The 12558-nt window shown below is 40.4% G+C and overlaps 1 protein-coding gene across 1 annotated transcript in view; it reads left to right on the forward strand.

The window, feature by feature from the left end:
• Positions 1 to 4674, forward strand: part of UPP2 (uridine phosphorylase 2) — a 60001-nt gene extending 55327 nt beyond the window's left edge. The window contains exon 7 of the mRNA XM_006880819.1: positions 4526 to 4674. Within this exon, the coding sequence (XP_006880881.1) occupies positions 4526 to 4674 (149 nt within the window). The remainder of the gene's footprint in view (positions 1 to 4525) is intronic.
• The last annotated feature ends 7884 nt before the right edge of the window (positions 4675 to 12558 follow it).

Here is a 12558-nt window from a genome sequence, read left to right on the forward strand (position 1 = left end):
AAAGTCTGAAGCAATAAAGAGGTTAAAAAAAATTACATACACATCCAACTCTATTTCCATTCCCTCAAAGCTTGTTAAGTTAAACACATTTAGTCCCATTCATATTGAATTCATTTTATAAATACTGCATATGAAGACAGAGATTATTTTCTTTTTATCTAAAGAAAATTTTTATTTTATACTGTTTCACTTATAAAGTTCATATACATTGTTTTTTCACACCAGATTGTTCCCATTTCCTTTACCCACGCCTCCTATTCCCATCAAATTGTGCGACCACTACCCCCTCTACTCTTCCCTCCCCACTTGGATCCTTATACACACTCTACAATAATGGTTTTATATAGTATTTGTCCTTACGGGACTGAGTTAGTTCATTCAGCCTAATGTTGTCCAGTCCTTCCCAAGTTAGGTAGAGATTTACAAAATCATTGCCACTGCATGCTGGGCAGTATTCCATTGTGTGAATGTACCATGATTTCTCAACCCATTCGATTGTGGTTGGACATTTGGGCTGTTTCCATGCTATGGTGAATAATGTTGCTATGAACATCGTTGTACAAGTCTGTTTATACCTCAGTTATCATTTTCTCAGGGTATATTCCAAGCACTAAAATAGCTGGGTCATATGGAATTTCTATGTTCAGCTTTCTGAGGAAATTCCAAACTGCCTTCCAGAGTGGTTGTACCATTTTACAATCACCACATCCTCTCCAACATTTATGACTTGCTGGGCTGCTAAACTTTGCCACTGCTACTGGAGTTATCTCATTGAGATGTTATCTCATAGTGATGTTGCTTTGTGTCTCTCTTATTGCCATTGATTTTGAACATTTCTTTGTGTGTCTGTTGGCCATCCAAATGTGTTCCTCTGTGAAAATTATTTCCATGTATTTTACCTTTTTTGTAATTGGATTATAGTCTTTTTTCTTCTGGAGGCCCAGAAATATTCTATAAGTATTTATTACAAGATCCTTGTCTGAGAATGTATTGTAAAATGTTTGTTTGCAGTCAGTAAATTTTCTTTACACCCTGTTTGAAAAGTTTTTGATGCACACAGGTATTTAACTTTTAGAAGGCCTGATTCATCAATTTTATCCTTTCTCCAGGTTGTGCACTTCTGGCTGTATTTGGCAGTCTCCTTATACCATATACTAGGCCTCCTATGCTTGATTCCAGTTTGTTTCTGATGAACGTCATTTTTTTGGACTTTACTCCCAGGTATCTGATCCACATTGAGTTGATTCTTGTGTATGGTGTGAGATGTGGATCTTGTTTCACCTTTCTGCAAGTAGCAGTCCAGTTTTTGCCAGCAACATTTGTTGAAGAGGTTGCCATTTTTGCATTTGATAGGTTTTATTTTCTTGTCAAATATCAGTTGAACATAGGCAGCTGGGCCCATTTCTGTGTTCTCAATTCCATTTCATTGGTCTATGTGTCTGTCATTGTACCAGTACTATGTTGTTTTGGTTATTACCACTGTGTAGGAGGTTTCGAGGTCACTGTGCCTCCCACTTCATTTTTGTTTTTCAGAAGTGCTTTGCTTATTCAGGGTCTCTTTCCTCTCGAAATAAACTTCACAATTTTCCTTTTCACCTCCTTGAAAACTGAATTTTTTTAATCTGTATTGGTGTTGCATTGAACAAGTATATTGCTTTTGGTAGGATATACGGAGAAGAGATTGAGGTTGTTAACAATTATAGCTTGCTTGGCTCCACAATCAACTCTCTTAGCACCAGCAGTCAGGAAATAAAAAGATTAATTACATTGGGAAAATCTGCTGTCAAGGACCTCTCTAACAGTACTGAAAAGCACCAATGTCAGTCTAGAAACTAAGGTGCATCTAACCTAGGTCATGGTCTTTGCAATTACTTGTTGTGTGTCAGAGAGCTGGACAATGACTAAGGATGAAGGAAGAATAATTGATGTCTTTGAATTATGGTGCTGGAGAAAAGTCTTGAACATACCATGGACTGCCAAGGAAACAAATAGATCTGTCTTGGCAAGGGTGAAATCAAATTTATCATTGGAGGCTAGGATTTTGATGCTTTGTCTCACATACTTTGGGCATGTGGCCAGGAGAGATTGATCTTGGAGAAGGATATTAAGCTTGGAAGGGTGGAAGGACAGCACAGGAGAGAAAGACGCTAGATGAGATGGACTGATACAGTAACTGGGGCAATGGTGGTTGGTGTGTTGGAATTAGTAAGACTGGCTCAGGACAGGGCAGGATTCAGAGCTGCTGTACATAGGGTTGCTATGGGTCACAAGTGACACACCAAGACACATAATAACAACAACACAGAATTAAAGACTAAAATTGTTATACTCCTATCAGTTCATGGGTTTTTTTCCCAATCTTTGGCTATGCATCAGAGAGCCAGACAATGAATATGGATGACCTAAGAAAAATTGATGCCTTTGAGGTGTGGCGTGGGAGAAAAGTGACAAATATCCCAACCACTGTCAAGAGAACAAACAGATAGGTTTTGGAGAGGGTAAGGCCAGATTTCTTCTTGGAAGCAAGTATGGTGAGGCTTGAAAGCAAGTATTCTGGGCATGCTGCTACGAAAGGCTATTCCCTGGAGAAGGATATCATGTTCAGAAAGGTGGAGGGATGGCGAAAGAGACAAAGACCCTCAACCAGGTGGATTGACCCAGTGGCTACAGTAATGGGCTGCAGTGTGTCAGTGATTATGAGGTTAACACAGGATGGGTCAGGGCTTAGATCTATTGTTTATATGGCCACTTTAAGTCATAATTGACTCAACAGCACCTAAAAATAATAATCAGTTCTGAGTGGTTAACATTGATTTCAATGTGTGCAATCACATAACTTGAAATTACAAATTAAATGTGAAATTGACAATCGAGAATTTGCATAGAATCTATTTCTTTTCTTTGGTCTATCCTGAAAAAATAAGCCAGCAGCATGGTCTTCATGGTACTTTAACCCAGAAATAACAAATGACAGTTTCAATATATTTTTAAAAATATTTTTGTTCTTTTTTTTTAAACAAAAAATTACCTAGTTCTTATTTAGAAATAGTAAAACTTTTTACAATTTTCAGAAAGTAAATACTCTCCCATGAAGTCAGCTCTAACATGTAAATACTTCATTTCATATTCACCTTCTTCAATTTCATGAGGGTCAGTACTCACTTTATTGGTATTTCCTGAGGTCAGTGTTCCATATCTCTTCTGTGTTTACTCTACTCTTCAAACACTGAGGTCTTTTGCAAGGGCTGAAATAGGTAAATTCAAACATTCTCCAAGGGGTGAAAATATCACCTCAAGAATAATGGCAATATATTCAGTTATATTCTCAAGACAGAAGAGCTGTCTCTCAGAACTAGAAGCAGGATGGGAATGAGAGTTTGTGTGTCTTCACTGAGAAAGGTTTCTCCTTGTTTTTACTTTGGATATTCTGGTTTCCTGAGCCTAAATTTAACCAAGCGTTAGGAAGGGGGAAAGTGGGGATGTAGAAAAATATTTGCTATTTACCTATATGTTAGTTGGTCATACTCTGGCGGATTGCTTGTTGTTATGATACTGGAAGCTATGTCACTGGATCTCAAATACTATTAAGGTATTCTGGTGTGAACAGGGTTACACAGAGCTTCCAGTCCAAGACAGACTAGGAAGAAGCTCTAGAAATAAACATCCTAAAACATACTGCTGGAAAATGAGTTCTTCATAATGGAGGACAGCATTGGACTCAAACATGCATAACTCAACAGCAATAAACAGCGATCAAAATTGCAATTAATCTATGCAGTCAGTTCCACAATCAACACTCTTGTCACCAGCAGTCAGGAAATCAAAAGATGAATTGCATTAGGGAAATCTGCAGTCAGGCACCTCTCCAGAGTGCTGAAGAGCAAGGATGTCAGTCTAGAGACTAAGGTGCCAGGTCTTCACAATTACTTGCTATGTGTCAGAGAGCTGGACAATGACCAAGGATGAAAGGAGAGGAATCGATGCCTTTGAGTTGTGGTGCTGGAAAAGAGTATTGAACTTATCATGTGCTGCCAAGAAAACGAACAGGTCTATCTTGGAGAGGGCAAAACCAAGCTGTTTATTAGAGGCAAAGATTTTGAGACTTCGTCTTACTTACTTTGGACACATGACCAGGAGGGACCAGGCTTTGGAGAAGGATGTCATAGTTGGAAGGGTAGAGGGACAGCAGAGGAGATAAGATGAGATGGATTGTCACAGTAACTAGTGTAATAAGGGTAAGTGTGTGAGAGGCAGAGGGATTGGCTTAGGATCCAGAGCTATTGTGCATAAATTTGATACGAGTTAGTTGATTCGACGGCACATAAGAACAACATGAAGCATTTTGGTGATCTTCCTCAGAAACCTGAATTATTTGGAAGATTAACAGGGTCTAACAATCCTGTTTATATTATAGAGAAAACAAAAGTACATGTGCTGGGGATATTGGTGTGCTAACATCCCATTTCTATTTCTCCACAGAAGGTAGACCTGCTCATTTCAATAATCATCTCACTTGCTCTTCTAGCTGCTGTGGTCTGTGTGACACTTCTCAACAGATTTGAAAGTGACCAGATCAACCTCCCTCATGAGGTTCTGGTAGAGTACCAGCAACGACCTCAGCTTTTGATCTCCAACTTCATCAAACAACAGCTTGGACTCCATAGGATCTCCTAGTTGTCCCCTGCATGTCTACAGCTCACATTGTAAAGTTAAAGTCATACATTATGTGTGGTGTTTTCATATAGTTCTTACTCACACACTAAAATTAAAACAGAGAGATTCTATGCAATCTTCTTTTTTCTCATAAAGATAAAATTGATTGTAAAGGGTTTCAAAGTCACATTTAATTCCACCCCAATTTCATTGGAAAGTAAGTGAACTGAATCAGCTTAATAGTGAAATCTTAAAAAAAAAATCCTGGATGGTGACATTTGGAGTTTTATATGCAGCATTAAGCTCACATCAAAATAGATCAGCCATTTGTAGATACTGTTACCAGTCTCTCTAAATTTGAACCCAATCCAAAAATTCTTGTTAGAACATTGTCAGGCACTTCTAGGTGTTGGACAAGTGACAGAAATTGATCATCCACATTCAAAATACTTACAGAAAAAGTGTCACTGTGATGTTACTCTACATGGGAAAGTTCCCCTTGGAGAAATGTGTGACCATACCTCTTTCTTTCCCTGTCTATCAGAACAGATTAGAAGCCCACAGATTTGCCTATGATCGTGGTTTTATCACATTGTGGAACTGCTCAGGATTACACATTTATTTTCAAATTAAAAGTATCAGTGCTACCAAGAAAGATTCTCATGTTTCTCTAGAAATCACACGTTACTAGATTGCCTTCTAGCAATTTTTTAGAAAAGAAAATGTGATTTGAAAGAAGCTGTGGGTTTTGGGGTTTTTTTTTTTTTTTTTGGTCTCATTTCATCCCATTAACAATTGAATCCAGACTTGAGTTCTGGTTGTTAAAATAGCCCATTTGTGGGGCTTTGTGGCAGGTATTTACTCAGATCCTGCCTCTTCCTCTATCCGGTTTGATCCTCTGGGAGGCATGGTGGCAATGATAGGCTACATCAGGATCTATGAACTGCTCAAGCCTGGGAGTTTCTTCCAAAGCTGGCACACTTGAGTATTGAGCAGAACAGCTGGAAAAGGACTTATACAGTCTGTAATGTTTTATGTATATATGTTTACATGACTGTGGTTCAAATAAAATTTCATTTCAACCATGATACAGATTACTTGACTCCTGAAACCATTTTCACATGGCACAGAAAGGGAAGCATAGAATGGGATTCCCTTCTGGTGTGACACAGGTCCTTGACTGAGGGAGTCTGAACTGGCTTCTCCAAGCCCAGGCAAGGTTTTCACTTTTAATCTGCAAGAATAAACAATTCCCTGAAAGACGGTCCAGGTTAGCAACTTCTTTTTGCCCTACAAATATTTGGAGTGCAGTTTTCAAGGCCCCCTGATAATTGAAGATCAAATACCTAGGTCATGACTAAGAGGAAGGTGGAATATAGCCTCTCAGTCATTTTTTTAGTGAGGTTTTCTTTTTTTTTTTTTTATTAGATCAAGTGAAAGCCACTCTTATGGTGCCATCTATAAGCCTTCAATATGAACTTTCATCTGCTTCTAAGCAATCCTCTTCACTTTCGTTTTTACTGGGAGAAGTGAGGCCTATGAGAGGCACAAGAGCAAAATATTTACTATTTAACTCTCTTTTTGACTCCTGACTCTATATGTGGGTTTGAGAGAGAATGTAGGTAGGGTGAATGTGTGTGTGTGTGTGAGAGAGAGAGAGAGACAAAGACAGAGACAGAGAGACACACAGAGAGAGAATTAAAATTTATGTCTCATTAAAAAAATAGAAAGTACTAGTTGAATGAACCAGAAACCTGGAAAATCTCATTGATGTTTCTTTCTCCCCAATTCCCTCATCCAGTCAATCACCTAGTCCAATTAATTAATCTTTCTTTGTCTCAAAACTCTTAATGTCTTTCCATCTCTGTACTCATCCTAGGCCAGATGCCTGCAGTGGCCTCATCCCTCATCTTCCTGCCTCTGTTCTTAAAATGGGACTAGGTTGTCTTCCTGCTTCAACGATCTTAGTCTTGGAATGAAGACCACCAAAGTCCTCAGCACAGCCAGAAGCCCCTACATTCGTTATTGGGCCCAGTTTGAGCTGTCTCGCTCATTTTGTCACTTCCCTCCCTCCCACATACACCTGCCATCAGAGCACAGCGTCCTTGGGTTCTTAAATTGCACCCAAAGCCACTGTTTGGGAAGGTATATCACCACTCAGCTGAGGGCAGAATTGGGGCTGAAATTTAGCCTGTACCCTATACCCTATGTATCCCTTCAGAGAGAGGCCTCTTGGTTTAGCCGCCACATAATTATAGGACAATGAGGGCTTTTAATGCTAACATTTCTTTTCACTTCAGCATTTCTGCTGTCCCTTCTGGTAGCAGAGGTCTATAGAGAGTTGCCTGCTGCATCCAAGACCAAGACTCTCCCGAGTTCGAATCCACCAGCATCCTGGGGGGAAAGATAGGCATCCTTGTCCAGTGCAATTTACAGCCTTGGAAACTCCCTGGGAGGTTAAGTCTCACCTCCAAAGCCGCATTCTCTGCAAAACCTTTGTGGGTGAGATGACTTCCAGCCGCTCACGGCGCCCTCTGCTGGGCGCTATTACTATCAGGAGCTATTAAGGGTGGGTTTCTGTTGAGTTGATTTGAACTCGAGGTGTCCTAGACTCTGCAGAGCAGGAGAGAGAGACTGCACTGCGCCCGAATGGCTCGATTCTAAAAGGCAGAGGCACTACCTGTTTATTTACACCTCTTTCCCCAAAACATTCAAGACAGGGCATGCCACACACTAGGTGCACAGTAAATTCTGGGGTCGTGAAGAACAAGTCCCTTATAAACTCACTACAACAATCCGAGTCTTTGAACGGCTCTGCTTCTTCGGTCCCTTCTCAGCACAACATGCCCGGACTGTCCTTCCCTCTTACCTGTCTCTGTGCAGTGGGACACTCTCTGCTGTCAGTGTGCAGTGTGGTGACGATGTTTGGGAATTCTTGTTTCCACATATGGCACGTGAGAAAAGGGACCTTTGCATGCATATGTCTCAGAATGGAGATACATAATTTCACGGGTTCACAAACCTCGCTACCACAGTCGCGGTTCCTGTGAGCCGTGGTCACCCTGGGCGCTGGGACCCGGTCCCTCTGCAGTTCCCTTCAGCCCCCCCTGCTAACAGCTGTTCCCAGTTGCACCATCCATTAATGCTTTGCCTCAGTCCTGCCCACCACAGTGTAAACAGGACCGTTAGTAAGTTCTCTCGGTTGCCCGGCTTAATTGTGCCATCTGGTTCCTGCAGCGACCAAGTAATAGAGTCTCCAGAACACATCTGGGCACCCAAAACCATTTTTTTTTTGGGAAAAAAAATTGACTTAAGAAATGGAAATAGTTCTGTACAAAATTCTAGCTTGCCAAATTTAAAAGCAAACCAAAAAAAGCCCAACTCCCTCCCCTCTATAAAGGGTAGTTTTTAAATTATAATCATCTAGGTAAGAATATAACATGTTTTTTAAAAAAAATTCTCAGAACTCTCCAGGGCTTGCAACTTGAGAAAGTTAGTGCTAGACTTATTTTCCTGCTGGCTGCTGGGCATCACATGCAAGACAGAATTGAAAGCTTGAGTAAAAGACAGATAAATGGCCTCTATTGCTTGCCTTCTAGCTTCATGTCCTGTCATCCTGTCACGGAAGGAAATTAAAATTGTCTGGCTGAATTTTATCAAGCCAGACTATTTCTCTACAGGGCCCTGGCAGCCTCTGGATGACGATACAGTAAGGTGATGCTTTTGATCTACATCCGTCATCTCAGGATTTAAGAGTTAAGCAAACCAGTCTTTAATTATGAGGCTGTCTCTCTGTCTCTTTTAGAAAATGAATGTGCTATGTATAGTTTTTTTCTTTCCCCAATTCTCCAGGAATTCTCTTACCTTCTAAGAACCTAAAAACAATAGTTAGTGCCTTAGCAAGCAAATGCATCCTGGTCAAGTAGCTATAAATACCTACAATTTCCCAGCCTGCTTATTATCCCCTCCTCAATGATTTTCCATTCCTGACCTACCTTTCTCCTCCTTCCAAACAAGTGGCATTCAATCTAGAATCAATGTAACACTTATTTTTCAAAGAAATGAACAAGAGCAATTTCTAATTCGAAGAAAAAAGAAGCCCAGCATTAAAACCAATTTCTTCTGAATCATTAAATAGGAGTTCAATGTATAAGAAAAACGCAGTTTAAAAATTCATCCTACAAACCACCTAGAAATCAATATCATACATTTTGTGGACTGTTTTAGAATTATCCTATCAACAGATAGTAATTTAAATTTGGATCTGAGGGAGCTCTGGTGACCTAGTGGTAAGAAAGTGTGCTGCAATCCCAAAGGCACACGGTTAGAATCCACCAGCTGCTCCACGGAAGAATGATGGGTAGTCTCCTCCATGCCATTTACTATCTCTAAAGTTGTATCTATTTTTTAAAAATATCTAAGATTTCTTAGACAATATGTTAGTCTCTATAGCAGTTTAATGCATTAACATCATAAATACTATAGACATACCAATGTTACAGAAGCCATTTAGGTAATCTGATTTTGTCCCATTCACCACCAGAAAGGAAACAAGAAATCTTTCAAAATGTGGATTCCTCTCTTTGTTCCCATATCACTTTATTTTTTTCTTTGTAAGTTTAAGGTCCTTTGAAAATACATTTCCTCTCAACGCCATAACCAACAAGAAAGCAGTAACGAGAGCTCTGATGGTGTAATCGGGCAGCCAAAAAAAAAAAAAAAGAAAAGAAAAGAAAAGAAAATAAAAGCAATAAGAAGGGGAAGAAAATTGTCACCCATGCCACCCTTATGACAGGCAAATAATTATCAGTTTTCCAGTATAGCACTCAGATCAGTCTCTTGCACTTTGTGGTCTTACATTCAGTGTGGTTTCCCTTCCTTCCACTGGAACCTCAGAGTTCTCACTTGTTAGAAGTGAACAATACATGTCTATTGCCTAGAGCCACAGAGGAAAAACAAGTGTCAAAAATAGGAAGAAGAAAAGGAATATGTGGCCATGAATCACTGCCTTCTTTGTTATGAGACCATAAGAACTGTATGGTGCCCAGATATCATTGCTTAATGTTTTGACTGAAGATTCTACAGTAAAATTGTGATCGCTGAATAGTGCGTGTAGAATTGGTTGCATTGGTATATGCTTACTCTGTGTATTTTCAACACTAACTACAACAAAACATAGCAATGCATTGTTCCACCATTCTAGAGGCTAAAAGTATGAACTTAGAGTATCTACAAGGCCGTGGTCTCTCTGAAGGCTCAAGGGGAAGATAAATTCTTGTTTCTCCCAGCTCTGTTAGCCAATTATGGCTCGTAATTGCAGCATATCCCCATCTCTGTCTCCACCTACACATGACTGCCTTCCCTCCATGCCTGTCTCTCTGGCTCTTCTCTTCTTTATATGACCACACAGATTGGATTAGAACTTGCTCCATCTCGATAGGACTCCATGTTCAAATAAACTACCTCCAAAGACATTTCCAAATAAGATCCCCTTTACACATACCACTGGGTTAAAGTTTTGACATGTCATTTAAGGAGTCATAATCCAATATAAAACAGGGAATGAAAAGGATAAGGGGAGAGTAAGCTTGAGATAAAGGTAAGATCTGGATTCAGGTGACCATGATTCCAGCTGTCATTCATTATATGGCAAGGTTCGGGGAGGGACAGCAGAGTAGTGATCTGTTATTATGTGTGAGTCTGAATCAACTCAGAGCTGACCATCAGCTGTAAATTGTATGGAGGAGACTCTCAATCCTTCTCTCTCAGAGTGCTTGGTGTATTTGAACCATGTGTCCTTCCTTGGGTTGGTAGCTCAAGCCTTTACAGCTTGGCCACCAGAGATAGCTGAGGTCAGAGGCATCGTTTTCTTATTAGACTAGTTAGTTTCTGTACTTGTGAAGGTCAGTGCCTTCAAAATGTCACCTAATAAGTTAAGCAGCTTATATATTTCAGAACGAAAATTTCCTTTTCATGTAAAGATGATGTGTTTCCAAAGCCTTTCTTTTGTTAAAAGGCGAAGGAGAGTTCAAACATGATGGGACCAGAGCAGGATCTGTGGGGGAGAATGGCATTTAAAGGGCCGATGAGTGAAAGATGTCAGCAATGATCTCAATATCTATGCAGATCAAACACTTTATGGCTTTCTGGGTAATGAAAAATTAGCTTTCCCAGAAAGGACAGAGGTATAAAACTCAGTGCGATAAAAAGTAAAGGCTGGATGAGGTCAGCTTTACAGTTTTTATAAAACCAAATTCTAATTTATTAATTTATAGGAGAAAGTTCATGTTATATGACTTGATATGCTCATGTCTGTTGGTTGCTATTTCTACATGTGCTTCTCTGTTCTGTAGGAAATGTCGAATGGCTTTGATCAGGTTGGTTGCTGAGACAGCAGAGCAAGGGAGGTGGGTTCAAGTGTATCAGAGATGGTAAAAATGGCGCAGGGAGGAGAGGATTCAGATCTCTTGCTCATAAGTGTCGCTATGAATTGTACTCAGCTCGACAGCACCTAGCAGTAACAGGCAACATGGTGCTGGGTTAGCCTAGTGGTCTCAACTCTAACACAGGACTATTTGTGCCAAGGAGACCTGAATCTTCTTACCAGCCAGTTTGCGAATCCCTACCTCAAGAGAGGGTGAGAGTACAAAGTTCTGCTTCAAAGTACAGTTTAACAGAGCCAGGAATGCAGTGAGAAGATACGAGTAACACATCAATAGCTATCAGAAAGAATGATTAAGCCAAAAATATTCACTAGAACAGAAAAGAGTGGCACCAGAAAATATTTCTCCAAGAACAGCCTCATTTAAAAATGACATTTTCCTCCATCGATGCAATATATATTGCCTTTTGTGTAAATGAGGGAGCTCTAATAGTGTAGTCCATAGGGAGAGGCTCGGATAACCCAAAGACTATGCCTCTCCTGCTGTTTGAATCCCCCAGCAGCTCCGAGGGAGAAAGATAGGCAATCTACTCCCATGCAATTTACAGCCTCAGAAAACAGCTGGAAGGTCAGGTACGAGTCATTTCTGATTTGAAGGCAATGAGTGAATGAGCAAGAAGGTGAATGAATATTATCATAAAGGCTTTTACAGTATACAATTAATAAGGTTGTTCTTTTTTTCTTTTGTTTTAGGTTGTCACAGCACCTATGGAAGAGAGGCAGGGTTGAAAATTGTACCAGTGGAGGGAAGAAAGGGCTATGAAGTAAAGGAAGAGTGTAAGAAAAGAATGAAAGAAAATATTGCAAGGGAGGGAAGCTTTGTGCAGGAGACAGGCTTGTGAGAGGGAAGGAAACAGCAGGACAGAAGCCAGAGTACACCCAAAGTCCTGAAAAGATCTACGAAAGCAGTTTGAAATGTTTTCAGAAGGGACACACAGCATGTGAGAGACAAAGAAATAAGGGGTGTGGCTGTGGAAGAGGACAATGAAAGCCAAGATGGTGACCTGAGTGGCCACCGATTATCTGGAGACTTAGGTTTAAAGCTCTTGTAGACACAAGGCTCATGCGAGGTGAAGTAGGGTATTGGATCTAAATCTAAGGACAGTAATCTGCTCACCTACATAGGAGAGTCTGCTGGCTGTTCAGCTTCACAGTGGACACTTTACGTGAGATCCAAGGCTGTTACATCCTGAAATCTGGCACATAGTTGCAGTAAAATGTTGTTGTTGTTGTACTGTGCCGTCAAGTCGCTTGTGACTCATAGCGACCCTATGTACAACAGCCCTAAACCCTGCTCTATCCTGTGCCAATCGCACTGCCTCTGACACACCCATCCCGATTAACCCAGTCACTGAATCAATCCACCTCATAGAGGGCCTTCCTCTCCTGCGTCGTCCCTCCATCCTACCAAGCATGATGTCCCTCTCCAAGGACCTCTCCCTCCTTACAACATGTACAATAAA

Source organism: Elephantulus edwardii, unplaced genomic scaffold (assembly GCF_000299155.1).
Source record: "Elephantulus edwardii isolate Elephantulus edwardi_28Jun2011 unplaced genomic scaffold, EleEdw1.0 scaffold00010, whole genome shotgun sequence".
Classification (NCBI taxonomy): domain Eukaryota; kingdom Metazoa; phylum Chordata; class Mammalia; order Macroscelidea; family Macroscelididae; genus Elephantulus; species Elephantulus edwardii.